This window comes from Ceratosolen solmsi, unplaced genomic scaffold (genome assembly GCF_000503995.2).
Source record: "Ceratosolen solmsi marchali unplaced genomic scaffold, CerSol_1.0 scaffold19, whole genome shotgun sequence".
Taxonomy (NCBI): Eukaryota; Metazoa; Arthropoda; class Insecta; order Hymenoptera; family Agaonidae; genus Ceratosolen; species Ceratosolen solmsi.
The window spans coordinates 488,664-511,229 of record NW_011948443.1 but is presented as its reverse complement, the minus strand read 5'-3'; the positions used below and the strand labels follow the sequence as shown (position 1 = coordinate 511,229).

The 22,566-nt window shown below is 22.7% G+C and overlaps 3 protein-coding genes across 3 annotated transcripts; 2 read left to right on the top strand and 1 right to left on the bottom strand.

The window, feature by feature from the left end:
- Nucleotides 1–3,964: 3,964 nt before the first annotated feature.
- On the top strand, nt 3,965–7,789 carry LOC105365959 (uncharacterized). The gene is made up of 4 exons (XM_011504258.1): nt 3,965–4,176; nt 4,716–4,827; nt 4,885–4,953; nt 7,331–7,789. The coding sequence occupies exons 1-4, from the start codon at nt 3,965–3,967 to the stop codon at nt 7,787–7,789; spliced, it is 852 nt and encodes a 283-aa protein (XP_011502560.1).
- A 6,169-nt stretch (nt 7,790–13,958) lies between these two features.
- On the top strand, nt 13,959–14,854 carry LOC105365878 (trafficking protein particle complex subunit 31). Its single transcript, XM_011504142.1, has 3 exons — nt 13,959–14,164; nt 14,308–14,617; nt 14,705–14,854. The coding sequence occupies exons 1-3, from the start codon at nt 13,998–14,000 to the stop codon at nt 14,801–14,803; spliced, it is 576 nt and encodes a 191-aa protein (XP_011502444.1). The 5' UTR covers nt 13,959–13,997; the 3' UTR covers nt 14,804–14,854.
- Nucleotides 14,855–15,094: 240 nt separating this feature from the next.
- On the bottom strand, nt 15,095–17,466 carry ND-B15 (NADH dehydrogenase (ubiquinone) B15 subunit). Its single transcript, XM_011504141.1, has 3 exons — nt 17,293–17,466; nt 15,350–15,493; nt 15,095–15,205 (listed from the first exon to the last, which is right to left on the bottom strand). The coding sequence occupies exons 1-3, from the start codon at nt 17,440–17,442 to the stop codon at nt 15,137–15,139; spliced, it is 363 nt and encodes a 120-aa protein (XP_011502443.1). The 5' UTR covers nt 17,443–17,466; the 3' UTR covers nt 15,095–15,136.
- Nucleotides 17,467–22,566: the final 5,100 nt, after the last annotated feature.

Genomic DNA, 22,566 nt, shown 5'->3' with positions numbered 1-22,566 from the left:
AAACAATTTTTTAAATGAATAGAGAAAGACTGACTAGTCATTATCTAACCTCCTTTTCACTGATTTTAAAAAAAAATTTTTCTTGGTTTATTTAATTTGATTCATTTCTAATTGCAGACTTTTTTTATATTGCAATTAAAATGTGTAATAATTTGCTTAATGCCCCTTGTTCTTAAGTAATATCAAAACATGGAAAATTACATAATTCTTTATATTTTTGAAAATTATCTAAAAAAATATTTAATACTTTCATGCTTCAAGTAGGTAAATCGTTGAAATTCCCAGTCAGCTATACGATAATCTTTCAAAAATAATTTATAATTTCATTTTCTATATTATATTCTTATACTAGAAGGTTCGACAAGGTAACAATGTGATCTTTAAACCATTAGAAAAAAAAGGACTGGATGCAAGCTGAATAGCATAATATTTCATTGTTTGAATTCTTTATTTAATACTGTCAATGCTAGTTTATCAAGTGTAATTTTATAAGCATGGTGATAACTTTAATATTTTTAAATGATAAATATGTGCTATCTTTTCTACTTATTCTTAATAATCTTAATAACAACTTTCTTATCTATTCTATTAGTATTTTATAAATATTTTTCTAATTATATTATTTGTGACGTAATTTTTTATCTACACTACTGCTTTATCAATGTGAATATCATATTTTAATCTCATACTATCTTCGTAAGAAAATTTAAAATAAAAACTTCATACTAGATATATAGGTCATTAAATTCACAGGTATAATATTATGTTGCAATAGTTCAGTTATAATATATAGACTAAGAATAATTAACATCGCAAAGATAAATTTTGATTTAGGGCAACATTTTTTATATAATAAAAATATTTAAATAAAACATTAATTTTAATTAACTAAATTATAAAATTAATCATATAAAATTACTGTAATAATGAGACTAATTTTTTTTTAATGTATGCAAAATTCATGTGAAAATTAAGTAATATACTAGGAAGAAAACACTAAAAAAATTCCACTTTATTTAAGTAACATGTTATATTCAATTTTAATAACATCCATTGATATGCACATAGATGTTTATATTGTCTGTATATATACATTGTTAATTTAAAAATTATGGAAAATTTGTATTGTAATACCTGAGTTTTTTTAATATTAAATAATATTTATTGTTCTATGTATAATTCTTTATTCTTTTCTAAGGATTTAAAATAATTTTTTTAATAGTTCCATACAATTACTTCATACAGAATATTTATGTAACTTTTGAAGTATTATTACTCACAATTACTTCATTCAAACTTTTTTATATATGATTTTTAATAATCAAATATTGATCTGTATTTTCTAAATATTCATATTCTATTACTTAAATCTACATGATGTAAATAAAATCTGTTACACAATATTCTAAATTTAATTTTCTTTTTATCTTATTAATGATTATAATACTTTTATTATTTAATTAATAAATTTATTAATTAATCAGACAATATTTTTAAATAAAAAATTGATAAAATTTGATGCAACATAAAGTAAATTATAACACTCCTTGATATAAAAATCAATAATTTATTTTAAATCAAAAGAAATGGTCTACTTTAAATCAAAAATAAATCCAGTGAATATTTAATAAATAAACAAAAATTAATAAATTATTTTAATTAATAATTCATTAATACGCTTCCATATGATTTATTTAATGATTAATTAATTTAATGATGACTGACACTTTTATAATGAGTATTATTTATTTAGAAAACCTATTTCTAATATAACTTAATAGAGCCTACAAAAAATAATGATATAAAATAAATAAATAACGATAAAAAACACAAGTATTACAACCGAGTAAGTAACACAACCGATTTATAATACAAAAAGATGGTATTCCTAAATAACTTGATATTCCATGCCCTTCACTTTCATTTCTCTCATTTAGTAGGTCAATAGTGGAATATATATTTCTAAGAAGCTAGTGCACATAAGATTCTAAGGTCGTGCAACTTCATATATAGAATTATTAGCTAATCTGTCTATCAATTAAATATTTACATTTCATCAGAGTGTAAAATAAAATAAAATAAAATTGAATTTTCTAAAATTTTATCTAAACCTTAGATAATAAAATATATGATGTTTATGGTATTTATAATTATAATGGCAACAGTCAAGATATCCTACGTAAGTAACTTTTTTTTTTAATATGTTGATTATTTAAAATATTTTTCTATCTTAATTGGAAGTTTCGAATAATTCAAATATTTATTATTAAGCTAATATTCTATTTTAATTTAAATATCTATTATATCTGTATGCTTGATAACAATTTTCGTAATATATTAATATATATAATTTGATTATACTAGGAGAAATATTTTTAATAAATTTGTAAAAAATTAAATATTGTTCGCATGATTAAAACAAATTTTTATTTTACTGATCTTGTAAATTTGAATTACTTTTAATCGCTGATGATTGACCAAGAGTTTTTATTTAAAAAATTGTACATTTTAATTTTTACATATTAGTTATATGATATATTATTATTCTATAATATTATTCTTATAACTATAATATTATTCTTTTTATGATTTAGAAATATGTGTAATCAATATTATAAAGCTAAAATAGTATTATTTAATACATTTTGATAATATAATGTATAATAAATGGTATATAACATTAGTGTAATAAAAAAAAGTAGTCCTTATTTCAATAGATATTTGCTTATTGATACATTTTATTGTACTATATATTATATGAATGGCTAAAAATATGTACATTAAACAAAAAATTCACTGTAAATTACTTTGATATTCTTTCACAAAGCTGGCGATTTCGTTTAAACTTAATTTTCATTGATTAATTGATACAGAACTGATGAGAACAAAGTGAGTGTTTCGAGAGAATATTCTTGAGCTATAATTTATTTTGAATTTATTTTTATTTGTGTCAATGCTTAATGTACAATTTCTAAAGACAATTCTAAAGATAATCTGGATAAAATCACATAGAATTATAGACAAATAGTTTCCTCGATTAAATTATTTGAATATGATAATATAAAAATTATCAAAAAAAAGGAAATAAAAAGATCAAATGAAGTGTCTTTTATGAATATTCGACACTGTTTCACAATTCTATTCAATCATTAAAATAAATACAATAGAATATCTTCATATTTATGATAATGGAAAATTTTTTTAAATAACTTAAAAATAAATTTAAAAACTATTATAAAGAATCTATTTCAAGAAGGGATCAAAGATACTAGTATGAAATACTCGCTAGTTAGCGTAAACCGTAAAGATTACCGTTAGAGAGTTAGAAATCGTTCAAATATGGATAAGTGTATATAAGAAATTAATAAAAATATATCTATTTGTATTTTTTCTGTGTTCAATTAATTTTTTAGGATATTTTAATAGAAATTTTTTTTATAATAAATTTATTTTTTAAAGGTTCAAAAATATATTTTTAAAGAAAAAGTGCAACTAATTACCAAATATTATGCATAAAATTTTGTTTTATTTATCTTTTTTCAATATTCTTCTTAAATTAGTGCTTATAATATAATTTATGGCTTAAATAATTTATAAATTTCATAAAATTGGTATTCACAGAATATAATTTTACTTTACAAATCAAAATTTGATGAGATTAAAATATAAATCGTACAATTAAAATATGTTTTTTAATTGATGAATGAAATTATATTTTAATTATATATTAAATAAATGTATATATTTATTATATTTGTTTTAAAAAAATAAAATAATGCATATATTTTTCAATTATTTTAATGTATCTAGCAATATATTTTTATTAATATACTTATATAATAAAATATTCAAATATAATTACGAAAATTAAATTATTAATTATTTAAATGATTTCAAATTAATCAAAAAATGAAATTATAAAATTGTTGATGGAATACAATACTTTTGTCAACAATTATTTTGAATGCAAGTTTTGTCATACTTTAACTGTTCAGATCGAAAAATGGGTTACTATGCAGATGTAGAAACGAATTGTCGTGCATATCATACTTGCTATAATCATGGCAATAATTTTATTCGTTACTGTCCAGAAAATACAGCTTTTCGTCAAGATGCAACGATTTGTGATCATGCTTATCGTATAAACTGTCGGATGAACGTTGAGAACATATTAAAGTACGTCTTTACTAATTTATTTCTCCATACTCATAAATTATATCCAGAATTTTCGTAACGAATAATTCAAATATTACGCTTTAATATAGATATAATGTATCGGAATCATATTATAATAAACAATAAATTTTTCATTGTGGAGTAGTTCAATCCTAAACAGTATGTTAAAGTATGTATAAATAAATATCCCAAATAAAACAATTTTGGGGCATTTATTACTTAAATTGAAGTTTATCTTATTATTTATCAGAACACTTAAGTTATTTTTCTACTATCTTTCATATATATAAAATTTATTTTTATGTTTATACATATTTTTAATATCTTGGAAATATTCCGTCATTTAAATAATATCATATATATTATTTTGTTGATAAATAATATTTATTATTAGAATATAGCCACCAGTTGTCTGGTGAGAGAAAGGTGTGGTAGAATGGAAGAGGTAGGGATTCAACTCTGTATTTGACACATCTGCTTTTCGTGCTTGATATTTCGGTTATTTTACAACTACAATATAATGATTCTTTTTTCGTGAGAACGTTGAGATCTTACAGTTTCTTGGTTGTTGCCACGTGGTGTCAATATGCACTACTTGTAATGGTAGGAAATCGTAAATCTCCGGATCTTCTTGATGGAGTGTGCTTGATGGTGATGTACTACAATGAGAAGTGAGAGGTCGTAAATCTCATGACACTTCTTCGGTAGTGCCACGTGGCGATAACGTCTTGTGGTATGGAAGGATGTGAAATGCCTTCAGTAGCGGCTCTGCTGAGAGTGTGTGCAATGGCTGCACCTAGTATGAGAAGGCCTTACATGGCCTTGTGCTAAACTCACTAGTATGCTTGAGACTCTGCTTAGTATGAAACTCTTGAGTGTACCTTTCGTAACGCCTCTGTTGAGAATGTGTGTTCGAGTGACTCGGCTTGGCCGAATAATTCTTGGCTGATTGGCGTCTTACTCGACTAGTTTATTACTGACTATCGCTTATCGCTTGGCGCGCTTGCCTTAAATATCTATGCGGCTGCTTTGTTAGCCGAGAACAAAGGGCTGATCATAGTGCTAGAAGAAGACTGTGGAGCGAGAAACAATGGAGGTGATTATGTACTTGTATTATTTCGGAGGTACCGGCTTTTCCGAACCTTCAACGATTGATGCAGAATTTTCTTAGAAGTTATGACCGTTCAATAATTTCCCCGAATGATAACCATTGCGGTATTTCCTCGAAATAATAGCCGTTGGGATTTTCCCCAAATGATAACATTTAAGAGATAGCATTTAAGAATGTTTATATTCTTAAACTTCTTTGTTTATTATTTAGATTTATTTATTTAGATTTATTTATTTCTTTGTTTATTATTAAATGATTAACAAGAAAATCAAATTGAAGTTACAATTATTTTTGAGTAACATTGTTTTAATCTAAGAAAATTGTTTAACGTTTAATTAGAATTCATTCAACGAAATATATTTAATGCTAACATATATAGAGGCTTGATAAATATATGTATATATATATTTTAAACAATTTTTATGCGTAAATACTAAAATACGTTTCATTTATTGTGCAAATTGTCTTAATATAAATTAGAATTAATTTGCTATTGAGTGTAATTGTTTCAAAATATTTTAAAGAACCAGTCATAATGTAACCAGTCATAGAATATAAAAATACAATATTACATTTAAAAAAATTAAATAAATTACTTAAAATATTAATAATATTTGCTTAATCGGGCAATTTATTATACAAATTGATCCCCTATTCTGAGAACTTTGGTAAATTAATATCATTTGTTTATGAAACTTTCGTCGACATAATCGAAATATTATATTTTAAAGACAAAAATATCTTTTAGTATATATGATACCTTATGTAATTGAATTAATAGTGAGTGTGATTTTGGAATATGAATTATAAAGATAAAAGATTTAAAAAAATTTATATTCTTGTGGCTAAATTGATGGTTCTTTATATCTCAGCAAATCATTATTACAAGTTTTAATCATGCAGTAAATGACACTACCAGAAATTAAATGATAATTTAACACTAAAATTAATCATAATATCTAAGAACTACGTAGCAAATTTGTGTCAGAAAATCTAGAAATTTAAATAATATGTGAATACTTTAAGATAGAATCTAAATAATAATTAAAAAAAGCTTTGATGACAAATTCATTTTGGAAGAAATCGAATTAAACAGCACTCAAACTTTATGAAATTTCTACGTGGCTTACTAAATATCTGTATACGTTGCATTAGTATTATATAGCATTAAATGAAAAACAGTTCTATTAAACTAATTATATCTTAACATATAATTAATTTTAAAAACAACTAAATATTCAGTTTTCTCGAATAAATTAGAACAACATATAGTCATAAATTTTTATCTAATGAACATGTTATTATTTTAATCGAGAATTAAGAAATATTAACATCTAATATTATAAATAATTTAATCATATTCAAATTGGTTTTACATTTAACACATTTAAATAATATAAGATTCTTGAATAATTTGAAAATGTTTATTATTAGAATGTTATTTTTTTAGTAATTTAATTGTATTTAAAAATGATAATTTTCCACATTGTAATAATTAAAAATATTCGTAGTTATTACAAATATATATTTATATATATATTACAGTGTATAAGAATTCAAGAACATTTCTACCGGAAATAAAATAACACCAATGAATTATAACGATAATATATTTGCTAATATTTCATCTTATAAATTTCCACTGAACAATTTAAAGGCAGCCAGTACAAAAAGTATATTTTTAATTGGTCGCCATTTACCAATCGAATCATTTAAAAAGTCAAAAATTTAAAAAATTCATAGTTATTCACCTTTCTTGTTACCATCATATGTAAGAAATTACAATGTTTCATTAAATTAAAATTTTTTTCCTAATTATAATTCAATAAAATTTGTTTTCAGGAAGACCTCTCTAATTTTTTCAAGAAAAACGATTCTTATTTTCAAATAGATATTTTCGATCAATTGAAAGTTAAAAACAACAATATTTTTGAATCAAATTTATCTTTAAAGAATATTACCATTCCAATAGAAACGATAATGAATATGATAAAACCTAAAGAATTTGGTATAAATTCAAATTCAAATATATATTCAAAAAAGCCTGTGAATATTTTTAAACCATCGATTTCAAACTCTAATTCATCTATAAATACAAGATCCAATTTCAGATTTGATAAAGATAATTATACTTATACATCAACACAGAAGTTTATTAAAAATAATAGAACTCACAATACTTGGAATGTGCTTAAAAATTCATTAAATAAGTCCACAGATGCAAGTGTAAGAGGATTATCCAAAATGACAACTGTTTATTTTGTATCCAATAATATAGATAATGATCCATATTATCCCAAATCTTCAATCACAACTGAAATTTACCATTCATCTAATTATCAAATAAAAAAATTAAAGAATCCATATTTTATAATGATCAAAGTACCTCTGACAAGGGACGATAATTTCAAAATTCCATCTATATTAACAAATTTCGATTGTTTAAAAGATCTATTAGATCGTAGAAAGTTGTTTTTCATACAAAGAATAGTATCTGTATAAAGCAATCGAATTCTTATACTGAAATTAATAATATATGTTAGAACATAAGATTAATATTTGAAATGCTAGAATTTATAAATGTAAATTTGGTTATTTTTAATAGATCTTGTGATATATAATAAAATTATTTAGTATATATTATTGAATCTTTTCTTATTTTTTCTTTAAATATATTATTTATTAATATATTCTAAATTTCTATTTAATCAATATTTATAAAATTTGATGCTTAAACAATTATAATTTCCAAATAGAATAATTTATAATAATCAATAGTTTATTATTTAATATAAAAATTAATGCAATATTAATTTTATATAACACAAATTTTTATTTACAATAATATAATTAATAAAATTGTTTATTTAAATAAATTATGAAGTGAATATATTCTACTTTTATATTATATTATAAATATATTATTATTAACGTTTTCTATTTGCTGTACAATCCGACTATATACATATTAGATATTAATAATATTAAAAAAAAATGTTTTGCTATGATACGAATATACATGTTCTATATCTCTTATTTTAGTATGGTAACAATAATAATGACCATAATATTATTAAACTTATAAGAAGTAATTAAAAAATTGAAAACGTGTATTTATACACGCTTACGGTATATAATTGTTAAAATACACAATATATACATAATATACTTAATATACATTTTTATTATATAATCACCATGTCTAATTTTGTTCGAGATTGTGAGAACTTTTTCCAATGCCATAAAACATCTGGGAAAACAACATCGTTAAATTGTCATTAATCTTCTGAAAATTTCTGCTCATTAAACATCTGGTCGGACTGTCATTAAATATCTAGCATGAAAACATTATTAAACATCTGGAAAGTCAGGCTTAGGCTTTCCCAAGACGGTCACTTTGCCCAACGTTAAAACCTTTCGGCACGTATTGCTCCACCTCTTTTTTCAAGCCTCAGTCCGCCAGAGCCGCCACTAGCGATTGAATGAAGAGTTCTTCTTAGCTCGAGAGCAATGAAAAGAATGAGTTTCTTGACAGAAGACTACGACGAGGAGTTGTTCTCGCCCATTAATAGGCAAGCTTTCTGATTGGATAAAAGAAAGAGAAAGGATCCCAAGTGGATCCAGGGTGAGTGAACTATTTAAGATGGACAATCATTAGATTAAAACACTCACTTTGAAGTCCTCTAGAAGAAAGGAAAGGGAACAGTTAATCAGCTGAGTCCGAAGTAAAGTTTCATAACTAGTATTTTCAATTTACCGTGTTTTACGCCACCAGTCACACGGTCTGTCCAGTCGCCAGTTAATGCCCAAGGAGATTCACACCATTAGTGTAATTTCCGTGTAAATCCTTTCTTTCGCTCATGCGCCTTCCGCATGATGCCTACTTACCGCCATTCAGTATAACTCTGCATCATTTCTAACCTCTATTTCAAGGCTGATGCCTACACGTATGACTGATTTAGTTAGAGGGATTTGAAGCTCGTGCCAATGTGCACGACTCACACGCAAAGGAACTACAATTTGTGCCTGAGAGCAAGACGCAGTTACAGTTTCCTCAAGTGGGAAGAGCTTTACAACCTTTCCTTTTTCCAGGGTAACCTACCATCAAGAGCACCACGTCACGAGGATTAGAACTTCTTACCTTCAACCGAAGTGGACAATATCTCCACATGAGAAACACACCAGAACAACAAGAATTCATTCACACACATCATAAAAAATAATCATATCTGTATTTGGAAAATATACAGAATAAACAGAATCAATGCACTGAATCAATGCACTAACCCCTCCACTTGCCCACGCATTTTTCTCACATAACTTCTAGTGATCTTTTAGTTAATTCTAAACAAATTTAATCATATTCTTATTAATTTTTTAAAATGATTTAAGTTCATGCAATTATTGAAATCATTGGTACATAAATGATATATAATCAATTTTACAATAAGAAGGTAGAGCCACATTAAATTTTAAATCATTTAAATAATTAATTCAATGTAATAAATAGTTCATCAGCAATGTTCAAATCAAGCATTAAATATATAAAAACTCGATAAAAATTCATTCAAAGTAGCAGTCATGTGTTCATTAATAATTCATGCTAACACTTTTTATTAGCTTTTACTACTATATTTTTGCTGTTATTGTTACTAGTTTTCGCGTAATATTTGATTCAGATTTTTATTATTAACTGATTTACTCAGAAATTATTTTATCAAATTGAAAAATTTTTAATTTTAAACCTTAACCGAAAGTGTAGCTCTAATTTTATTTATTAGATTTCAATACCTTATCTTTAAATATTATTGGAAAAGATTTATAAGATGTATGTCAATTAAATCAAATATACCTAGTGTATCTAAAAATAATTAATATTGTCACATTTGTTTTATCGATTTAATTACATAAGTTATAATTAATAATAATAAAACTACTTTTACATTTTAACCTTAGAAAAGTTAAAATATAAAACCATTTTGGTAAGACGACCATCATACACCATCAGTCATTAATAGTGACTTAGTTACAATAATTCAAATACTTAGATATTATAAGTAATTTTATATGATTTTAATCTTCGTTTCCTTTTCAACTTTCCACTCTTTAGTATTTATATTTTTTTATAATATTTTTATATATAGTAAAAGAAAATTTATTTACTTATTATTTTGTTATGGAATCCACGCTCTTTCATTCTGAACAGTTTATAGTTTGGCTGAAATACTTCTAAAAAAAATAAAATATATAATCAAAATTGATTATAAATAATGAATAATTATAATAATATTAATATTTATTTTAATAAAACTTAAATTTGTAAGGAAAGAGTGTATTCGAGTGTATTCCGAATTGAAACATTATTCGAGGCTAAGGCGGGCGACAAATAAACTGAACTATTGAACTTGGCAGTTCGAGCCAGAAAATTAAATACATTTGATCCTTCGAACCGGATCAAATACAGAAACTTTCGAACAAAGTGTTTACTACATACGTAGCTAAGATAGTAAAATAATAAATATTTGTATGTGTGCGAAAATATTTCCTTATACAGATATCGATTTGAAGAAGCAAAAGGAGCCACATTGAAGTTTGCTAAAGTGTAGGTAATTTTAAATGCACAACAACTACCATTTAAAATTGAAAGAGAACAAAGCTTGTAAATCTTAGACGATTAGAAATGATAGGTTTTATTATTTCTTATGATCTTGAATAACAATCACTTTCTTTTTCTCTAAATATGCAAACTATAATCCATTATATAATCACTAAACAAACTATGTTCAGGATTGAAGTACCCAGCAATGAGAATTTATTGCTTTGTTTAATATATGATTCCAATAAAATTTAATTAATTATAATTCACAATATTTGAATTATTTGCTACGAAAATTCTCGGTGGAGAAAGCCTTATACCGTATCCGCATAGCTATAAAAGAAGATTCTCGAATCTACTAAAACTTGCTTTCCGAGAATTTGGAAGAATCTCCAAGAATTTAAAACTCTAAATGTACGAAATCATATATAAAGAGCGACAGACGACGAAGCAAAAAAGTCTTGTTGAGTAAGTCAAAGTGAAATAGTGCAAGTCATAACAGTTAAAAGTTCTATACGTCTGTCTACGGGAATCCGTGCAAGGTATACTCATTTGTTTAAATTATTATTATTATTGCTGGCTAGCTATCGGTGCGCCCTGCACAACTTAACTCTTGTCAGATCGCATTGAGGGCGTCGGTATAATCTGGCATTAACAGTAATCTAGTTATCATTTATTGTTGATACAACACATCCCCGACTTTATCAGCCAGGCCTTTGCATCTTGATGGTTATTAGACTGTAGAGCAGGCTGCCGATATTGTTTGGTAGTTCCGGCGATGCCATCATTATTGTGACACAGCGCCGACATTCTCGGTCAGGCCTCTGTAACTTAATTCTTATCAGACCGCTCAAGAAGCCACCATTGACAGGTTTTGACCAGGACATTGACCAGGTAGTCCCCACAATTCATATCGCCAATGAGATCGGTAAAAAGCAACTATCAATATAACATAACCTTTAATAAAAGTCACTAAAACCAATTGTGTTATACTGAATTGATGTATTATCGTCTCACTTATCCCCCCTCTCCGCCATTAAACCGTCGGTACGGTCTAATCCAACCATCTTGTTCTTCGGACCATTTTGGTGACTGAAATTCCAAACAAACTATGTTTAAGAATTAAAAAAAACATAAATATTGTTATAATCTATTACATTAATCAAAATTATTTAATTATTTGTTTACTTTAAAAATATTGTTATATACGATATATTAATTAAAAAATTTATAATTCGTTAATACTTTTGTATGCTAATGCATGTATTTAAGTGTCTAGTAGTAGAATATTCTATAAGCTTTGAATAATTCCAGTTAATATACTTTTTATTATCTTTATTACAAAATAAATTATGGTTTTTTATATCATAATTTTGCAGATTCTACATAACTAAGGATTATAATAGAAGAATTAGATTGCTTTTATTTAGTAGTTTTTTGTTATATGAACCATTTTACTTATCTCTCCACGCGCAACTATTTTTCATTAGAATTCAATTTTAGATTCATCTAATTACTATCAGAAGCAGCCTTTTAATATTGAATCCACTTTAAATTAATTCAAAAACAATATTCTTAAAATATTGCGTATTTCAGTTTACTGTTATAGTTGTATTTTATTTATAGTCTAAACTGGATATCATGACATTGTCGGATTATGCACCAGTAAATATCTTGTATGGGTAAGGACTCTCAAAATATATAATTAAAAATTAAAGGTATTAGTTTCTTTTAATAGCTTATTATACCTAGACGTAATTAAGAGTTCATATAAAATTCCAACCTGCTACAATTTAAATGAGTATAATTTTAAATGATGAAAAAGGATAAAAACATTAATTACTAAAATAAATATTTTATAACAATTGTTAAATTTTGGAACTTGCTGTTTGATTTTTATTATAATCACTCTACTAAAAAAGCCCATTTAAGATATAAAAGATAATACGTATTATTTGTGTCAAATCTTAATGTTTTCAATATATTTATATAATTATATAAATTAATTATATAAAGTTAATTATATATAATTCGATAAAATATATTAAAATTTGAAAATTTTATCGATCCTTTAATGGAAAGGATCAGACATTAATATTCGATGGTATAAAAATTATTTAAATTATATAATTTATATAATAATGTAATTAAATAAAACTAAATATTATAATTTATCATTCTGTTGAATCAAAAAACATAAATTTGACATTAGTATAATCTACTTTTTTTATATACAAGAATTGAATAGTTTTTGAATTTTCAGATCTGTATTATATAACAGATGTTCAAATTGCATTTACAAATGTATAATATATTAATATAAACATTCAAATTCTAATCGAATGCTTCGATATAATGAAACTATTGAAACTATAAATATTTTGTAGTGAAACAACTCAAATTTGTTTTAAAGCAACATTTAAAATCATTGAACAGTTATGTTAGTTAGATATTTATGATTCAACTAGTTTATCATCTGTTTTTAGAAAATACATATATGAAATTATTAAAAAATTGTTATTAAATTTAAAAGAATTAAGGGAATGAGCGAAACGATATTTTTTATTTAGTATTTAAAATTTTAGCTATTTTAGATACAATATAAGAATGTTAATTAACTTGTTTAATAAATATTTATTTAAAAAAGATTTTACTAATTATGAATTAAAAATATAAATAATATGAAATTATATTAAAGTACTGGTACACTGGTATATATAGATATATATTATATGTAAATATATTTTTGTTTTATAGTAATAACAATTTAAAATAAATTTCTCATTTAATTTTTGTTTGTTAATATGTATATATTTGTATTTTATAGTTCAACATTAATGTAACTAAATAAATTTTTACCGCAGTATTTTATATTATAACAAGTTTAGCAAACACAAAATAAATGCTGATATTTATTACTATATATATATATATATACATATTTAATAACTGTACTTAATTACTGGAAATCATTAAATTTAGATTTCTGCTGGACATGTAAGCATTTCTTTATATTCAGAAAATACTATCTTCATCTGTGTATTTTTCTGTTTAAAATTGAATTGTTTCATTATCTAAAGTTGTTATTAACACGAATAAGAATTTATTATAAAAATGTCAAGTATTACAATATCAGTAATTCGACCCCGTACAAGTATCCTTGATAAATCTTTAAGTAAAGGAAAAGGAGAGGTTAATATAAGCTGTTATGCCCTACTTTTTTCGGAATTAGTTCAATACTGCCAAAACCGTGTATATACTGTACCCGAACTGCAGAATAAGTAATTATAAAATATATAATAAAATTTATGTTTACATGTAAATTAAGGAAAATTTCATATTTTTAAGTACTATGGTATGAATAAGCCAGTTCGCTATAAGTAACAATAGTGTAAAGTAAAAACAATTCTTAAATTTAATTTAGATTATCTCAAATGGGAACTGAAGTTGGACATCGAGTGGGAGATTTATTAGTAGTTCGAGAAAAGGGTAGTAAAAGAGATATAAAATTATTAAATATCTTATTATTTATTAAGAGTACCTTATGGAAATCATTGTTTGGGCGTGAAGCTGATAAATTAGAACATGCAAATGATGATGAGCAAACATATTATATTATTGAAAAAGAATCATTAGTAAATAAATTTGTATCAGTACCAAAAGATAAAGGGAATTTAAATTGTGCATCATTTGTTGCTGGAATAATTGAAGCAGTATTGGGCGATTGTGGATTTGTGAGATAAAATAGTTGATTGAAATTATATATTTATTTCTTTAAACTTTTTAAATGTATAACAGAAAATTATTTAATACTATTTTAGCTTGCGAAAGTAACAGCTCATTGGCATAAAGGAACAACATATATGGTCAAATTCGATGATAGTGTTATTGCACGTGATAAACAGCTTGAAGATCGTTAGTATTTAATTTGCTTTAAAAATTAGGTTAATCTTTTTATGAATAAAAACAAATAATTGTATATTATTAAATATAATTAATGCATAATTAATACTTTATATAATTATAATTATATAATTATATCTATATTATTAACATGTAGTAGCAAATTAATTAATCAAAAACAGCATTGAAATAAATTGAAAACTATAACAATAATAAATTATGAACTAAATATTTCATTAAACCATTTATTTTGTCACAATCAAATAATACAAAATTATGCATACATAATTCTATAACATTGTTAATATGTATTTATATATTATCTATTTTTATTCAAGTCAATTTTTTCTTTATACAAATTTTATATCTCTATCTCGATAACTTACTTGTCCACTTCGTAATCTATATTCTTTTTCATCCTACAAGAAATAATCAATTTTTAATCTTTAACAAGGCATATTTTAAATAACAATATTAATAAAACTATAATAAATAGAACTATTCATTACAAATATTTCAAAGTAAAATTAATAAATAAATTATAATAAATTAAATTTTCTTACCCTATACTTTTTCAAATATGATGCAAGTAAAGTAGCGCATGTAATAGTCATAGTAAAACACCAAATTAAGTTTTTAATATTTGGCTTAAAGCATTTTTCCATTTTAGGAATTGTCATATAATGCTGATGTAATTGTTCATCAAACTGTATGAGAAAAATGTTTTTAAATTAATTTAAATATTAATTTTTAAAATCAATTAATAGAGTAGAATTTATGACAAAACATATTCTTATAAAGTCAAATGTAAGAATTACTGTTTTTAAATGAAAAGGTCCAATTAAAATTTTTAATACATTAAATAATATACAATAAAATATATTATAGTAGTGTAATAATTAAGAACATCATTATTTACTATAATAAATAAAATTATATATTTAATAATATAATTTCCAATATCAAAATTAACAAATTTTAAATAGTATTTATAGTTTATATTTATAATACATAAATAATTATTAATATAAATTAAAAAGCAAATAAAATAAATTATATGTAACAAGTGAACTAAGTATAGCCAGTACATTTATTAAGTATATAATAAATTAGAAATAATTTATGATTAATTTGATATAAAAATTTGGGTACACCCTAATACCTAAACCACTATACAGAAGATATATTAGAAAATTTTTGTGATTTGAAATCACCATTACAGAGACAAATGACTGAAAAAATATAACTAACAATAAGTTTCCCGAAAATGATGTCACAAAGAAATTATTAGAATCAAAAATCAAACATGTATTTAATTTGCCCCTTTCATAATAATGATTTAAAACGTATTTCAAATGTCATTCATCTTGTTACTATATTCATTTTAGTAAGCTACGGGTACACATGTGGAAAATGCAAGGAAGGGGAATAAATTATATATAGTTTCGAAGGCCATTTTGATACTCTTTGATAGCTAAGCTGTTCAGATATATCAATAAGTAGTAAACATTGTTCATACTTTACTGTTTTTCATGACGTTATTATCTATGGAACTTCTTATTTTTCAATACAATATTCTAAAATTTCTTTTCCGTAGCCGATATTGAAAATAGGTTAAAGCTATCTAGTTTTAAGTATGAATGTTTATAAAAGTTACGTACGAAGCTTGCAAATTGTTATAGTTTTATAATTTTTTCGAATTTCCATCGGTTTGTAAAGTAATTCTTATAATATCGATAGCCTTTCCTCGTAGTAAAAAAAAACTTACTGTACAAATAAAAAAATGGAAAGATAAAATAGATATCGAAAAAACTAACAAATAAAATTAATGTTATATTTATACAAATAAGAGGAATATAAAATCAAACTGAATTCCAGTGAAGGATTCGGGTTCTAATATTTAAGAAATTTCTTTACAAAAAATAAATAATAGAATTTTTGCGATATGAACAATGTATAATATAATAAATGTTCCTCAAATATATAATAATACCCATAATGCTAACTTATTAAAAAATAAAAAATTACATGATTAGAATGATGATTACAATAAAATTGTAGTCATTTGTATTATCCTTACTTTAATCATTTATATAGCTAGTTTATATAATAGGTTTAAAACTTTAGGTTATATTCATTTTCATAAATCTTTACATAAAATTTAATAGATATACAATATTTAAATCTTTATTTATACTAATTTATAATATAAGATGTAATTTTATAATAGCTTTTAAGTATTTTAACTCATTTTATAAATAAAACCTTTTCTTATACAAATTCAAATTTAAAAGAATTAAATAATTACTAATAATATATTAATTCTTGATTTAAAAAACAGTTAAGTATAATTAAAAATTAACACATATATTTATTTTCAAAACGTAGTAAAGTTATATAATTAAATATTTTGGAGTTTAACTTGTAAATTTTAATTTCGTCCAAAAATTCAAATAAATTTAGATTATCAATACTATTAATTTCAAGGTATAGAATATTTGCTTACAATATGTCCTTTTTGCATGGAATTAGGATTATGAATTTCCTTTAAGTATTTATTACGAAGTATTAAACGTCTTTCTGCTTTATAATCGGTAATCACTTTTTGATCAGCAGTTAAATCATAAATTTTTTTTAATTTAATATATTCCTTCATAATTACATAAATATAAAACAATATGAATAACTAAATAATGCGCATCCACCATATATTTATTATTTTAAAGGTTATGTCTATCTCACAAAGCGCGTAATAGTAATAATTTAAAAGCAATTACGTCTTAAGTGACCGAAATTGTAAATTAAATAGAAATAACTATTATAATTTTCTTAATTTAACTATGGTTCTAATTAAATTTGCGTCCTTATAATTTTTCAGAAAAAATTGAAATCGAATATTTCCTATTTACAAAATATACAGACTATACGTTTTGAAAATTGTTAATTCTATTTGTTCAACTATAAAAACAATTATTCACGGATCAATATAAATTGCTCTACAGTACAATTGTAAGATTTAATGATTAAAATGGATGAAATATTTTATTAATCCAATATAAAAAATATTGAATTACAAAATATTTGTATATTAAAATTTAAATGATATGCTGCAAAATCAAATAAATAATGTTTTAAATCATCGATTTTATAAATCTTATATTATCTTATATTATCTTTTAATATATTATAAAAAACTAAATCTTACCGAAATCTCTAGAGATAGAAAATTATGTACTTCAATGCCGAAAATCATTTAAAAATCATCTATATGTAGTGTACTACTAATAACAATATTAAACTATATTTTATTGTATTTTATTAATCTTAAGTATTAAATACTTATATATTAAAAATACTTACAAACTAGAGAGAGAATATAAAAAAATACATATTAACCAATTTTTTTAATTACCTGTAACGGACAATACCCAAAAGTATAAAAAAAAAGCTTATTGTTTAAAACAAGCATGTATATTTACTATAAGGTTAATTATCAAATAAATATAATTAGCAAATTACACATAATGTGCCAAAATAAAATATAGTAAATTTAATATTGTTACTTTCATCAAATGAAATATAACATATATTTGTCATATTTCAAATTTAATACTTTTTAAATATATGTAAAGTAAAAAATGTATTTTACTAAATACATTAAATCTATCTAAGTACTATTTAATATAATAATTATTAATATATATTTGATAGAAAACAATCGCAATTGTTTTCATGCAAATATTATAATTAAATATTTCTGTTAATTTATACTTAATTTAGAATGCAATAAACTTTTACATTTAATTCTAACTAGAATTTTATCATGGCGTATCGTAATACTTTAATGTAAAAGTTATTTGTATTATTTAAACATAATAATTGAATATTTAAATTATTCAATATTATTTTATATTTATACTTAAATATTTGATAGAAAACAATACTTTTTTATATTTTAATAATTTTTTATTTATCAACTTTTAACAAGATTTAATTTAGAACAAGTTTGAATCAGGTTTTCAAGAGCAAGTTAAGTTGCATTTAATATCACGTTCTAAAATAAATTAACTTTAAATTACCCAAAATTATGATTTTATTGCAAACTTTTGAAAGTTATATTTTGTATTTTCGGGTTTAATTATGAATACTTATTATTTTAATTTTAGTGAACGGTATTTAGGAGTCAATTAAAAATACATATTTCGTCTAGGTTTAATGCTAAATCTTTAACTAATTTCTTTTATTTAGGCAATTAAATTTAATCGATTTTATTTATATATACTATACTTACAGTTATGGTTTCGAAGAAGTAGTGGAGCATTATATAAATAATTTTAGCAGATTTTGATATTCATTTATTATTGAAATATTCTTTAAAATTTATGTAAAACCTTTATTTGTCGAAAATACATACTTATGATGTCAGAACTTGGTATTGGCTTTTTTTACATTTTTACATATTACTTTTTTAATATAATGTTTTTTATGGCGTTCTTAGTTTTTTTAAAATTTTACATATTTATAGTATTAATTATAGTAATCGTAGAAAATTTTAACATTTAATTTAATTTAAAATCAAAATTATTTTACTTTTTATCTAAGAGGTTCTATATTACTAAGAACACTATGCAAAACATTTATATTATATTTATGGTTTTCTGAAAATTAATTCATTTAATACGTTTTATTTCTATATTTTCTTTTCTTTTAAAAGCTTATTATTATTATATATATAATAATAATTATTATTATTATATATATATAATAATAATAATTAAATATATTATATAATATACCAAATTTTTATTGATTTTGTAAATCAGTCACATGAAGTTTATAATATTCTAAAAATGCATATAGAAAACTATTTTTTTTTAACTAAAATTTATTCCTTTTAATTACTGAAATAAAGTTGAAAAAGTAATTAAAATAAAAGCAATGTATGAATATATATTAATAGAAATTAAAAAAAATGTATAAAGAAATTAAATAATAATAGATATATTATTAATATGTATAATTAAATTGTAGTATAAATTTTTAATATGGTATGTAATAAAAACAATAGAACTATATATAATAGAAACTATAACTGATTAGAATAAAAATGTGCAATTTTATTCAATAATAAAATTATAGTTCCAAGATATACTTTGGTATATTATTTGTTAACAAGAATAGCTATAATTCTGATAGAAAGACAAGAAATAAAATAAAGTAAAAAAATAGTACATTGAATTATAAAAAGCGTCTTTTTTTATGATTGTTATAATTAAATAATCTTAATTAATCGCACTTATTGTTATAAATCTAGAAATTACAAAGATTCTTTGTATTCCATCTATTGTATTATTATCTTGTATTATTATCTTGGCAAAAGAATTTTTAAATACAAATATTAAAAAGCATTTTCATTAGCATTGCTAGATATAGTGTTCCAAAAGTCCTTCAAATAAAATTCTAATTAAGTGATTTTATATTCACACAAAATCATTATGTGTATAGTTTGATTATATTTCGTCGATTTCCGTAACTCGTTGTAACTATAATGAATGCTGCATTGTGCAGATTTTGAAAATTTACAATTTAATTTTTTTAGCAGCATTTTAATTACTTAATGTTTCTTTTGTATTTTATATAAATATTTTCTAAATTATGCTGTTCAAACCCTATATTTAAAGTAAACTATTCATGTTCTTATTCTAATAGCCCCTTTTAATCAGATATATTACGTATCAAGATATTCCTATTTCCTTTTTATGTTTTTGAAAGTAATTTATAATTTTCAATCATTTTTTTATGTTCATTTTTCTTACATTGCGTTTAGACCTAGCTGTTACATATATCTGTGTACTGTTAATTGAAAGGAAGAAAATAGAATGTAATTTGAAAAATGTTTATATCTCAATAACTTTACATAGATAATTCAATTAAAGTGATTTTGTATGTTTCCTTTCTCTCTCTCTATCTCTCCCCCTCCCTCTCGCCCAATCTCTACATCACTCACTCCATCTCGCTTTCCTGTATATTTTTTATATCCATACCCAATATATCTCCTATATATCTCAGATATATATTTTTTTCTTTTGAAATAATTGTTACTATATATACGTAACTCTCTTTTTTATAATTAACTTATAATAAAATTTTATAATTATATAAATTTTATAATTAAATAAAATATAACTCTCCTTGTATAATACGTTTAACATAAATATAATATACGTTATACGATCATCTAATTATTGAAATGATTATTTTATGTATTAATTAATTATCATTATCCATACATATAAGATTATTAGAAATTTTAATAATATTTAACTAAACCCTACATTTTATATTAAAAATTGGATTCATTGCATAATTTAATTTATTGAATAAAAACATTTTTTAATATTTGAACAAGTAACTTTTTCTTCATGGATATTACTGATTAATAAAATACGATTTATTAATTCCTTGTCTTATATGTAATTACGACATATAAAAAAAAAGTTTTAGATTAGAACTTTTATTTTATTCAGAACAAACTAGTATTATTAATTTTGTAAAATGTGTTCGTTTTAATATTTGTTATTGCACAAAATTACATTATATGTTGCCATCATATTAAAACCTCATACAATATCCAGTATTAACACTTGTTTTTGTAGTTATTGCAAAATCTAAATATCTTTTAAAAAATCTAGCGTCAATGAATTTGTATATTAAAAGTTATAATCATTGTATCTGTAGTATTCATTAGAGATAAACTTTGCATATGTATCAATATTTACGTTTTTTTTGCGTATGTCGCACATTCATATATTAATAATATATCAAATATTTCTAATTCCATTGTAATTCAAATCTCGATTTCTATGATGTCACTTCAAATAATAAAAAAACTAGTATTTATTTGAAGATTTAATACTGCTACAAATTTACATAAATTATTATGGTTAATAAATATTTAAAAAAAAACAATGAGTTAGTTTGAGTTAGTTAAAAAAGCCATAATAGCTAAATAGAAGTACAATTATTAAGATATTTTTAGTCTTAAGTCATTCCAATTTTAAATATAACAAATCAAATTAAAGAAATAATTTTTTATAAGGATTACTACTGTTATATTTCTTTCATTAGTAATATTGTTTAATGTAAATAGTAAAGATTTCATACAATTCAATCGAGAGATAATTATCTTATACTATTATTGCACTTCTTCAAATGTAATGTCTTTTTACTATATGGGTAAAAAAATATGATAGACATTATATAAATTTAATATAAATATAGTTTCAAGGTTCATTCGATTTTTTATTGCGCATGCGGTAAAAATGTGCACTACGTATGTTTTGTAAATTAAACGCAATACAACTGTTGAATAATGTTATTAATATTATAAATATAGAAGACTGCGTGTTATATACAAAAAAGGTAATTCCTTATTTCTAAAATTAATAAGAAAATTTGAATAAACTGAGTGTGCAGAATAACAATACGAATGAGATCAAGGTTAGTTTTGTAATAGTATTAGATTTTAAATATTAGAAGCTTTGAATAAGAAAATGCGGTCGGTTATTAAATTAATAAAATATTTTACTTCGTATAATACATTTTTAATTGTTTCAACTATTAATAGAAGTTTTCTTTAAAACCCTAATTCTTTATATTTGCATAAAGTTTATAATCATTTTTCATTCTGTATTTGAAAAAAATGTAAACAGAGTAATATATTAAAATATCGTTGAATATATAATTATTTTTGTATACCAATTTAGCTATAATAATTTTG

Coding starts and splice junctions, on each gene's coding strand:
- LOC105365959 (XM_011504258.1), top strand. CDS start 3,965: ATGCAAGTTTTGTCATACTTTAACTGTTCAGATCGAAAAATGGGTTAC. Junction 4,177..4,715: donor AACGTTGAGAACATATTAAA/GTACGTCTTTAC, acceptor TTTTTTCGTGAG/AACGTTGAGATCTTACAGTT. Junction 4,954..7,330: donor CAGTAGCGGCTCTGCTGAGA/GTGTGTGCAATG, acceptor TATTCAAAAAAG/CCTGTGAATATTTTTAAACC.
- LOC105365878 (XM_011504142.1), top strand. CDS start 13,998: ATGTCAAGTATTACAATATCAGTAATTCGACCCCGTACAAGTATCCTT. Junction 14,165..14,307: donor GTACCCGAACTGCAGAATAA/GTAATTATAAAA, acceptor AATTTAATTTAG/ATTATCTCAAATGGGAACTG. Junction 14,618..14,704: donor TATTGGGCGATTGTGGATTT/GTGAGATAAAAT, acceptor ATACTATTTTAG/CTTGCGAAAGTAACAGCTCA.
- ND-B15 (XM_011504141.1), bottom strand. CDS start 17,442: ATGAAGGAATATATTAAATTAAAAAAAATTTATGATTTAACTGCTGAT. Junction 15,494..17,292: donor CCATGCAAAAAGGACATATT/GTAAGCAAATAT, acceptor TTTCTCATACAG/TTTGATGAACAATTACATCA. Junction 15,206..15,349: donor CATATTTGAAAAAGTATAGG/GTAAGAAAATTT, acceptor TATTTCTTGTAG/GATGAAAAAGAATATAGATT.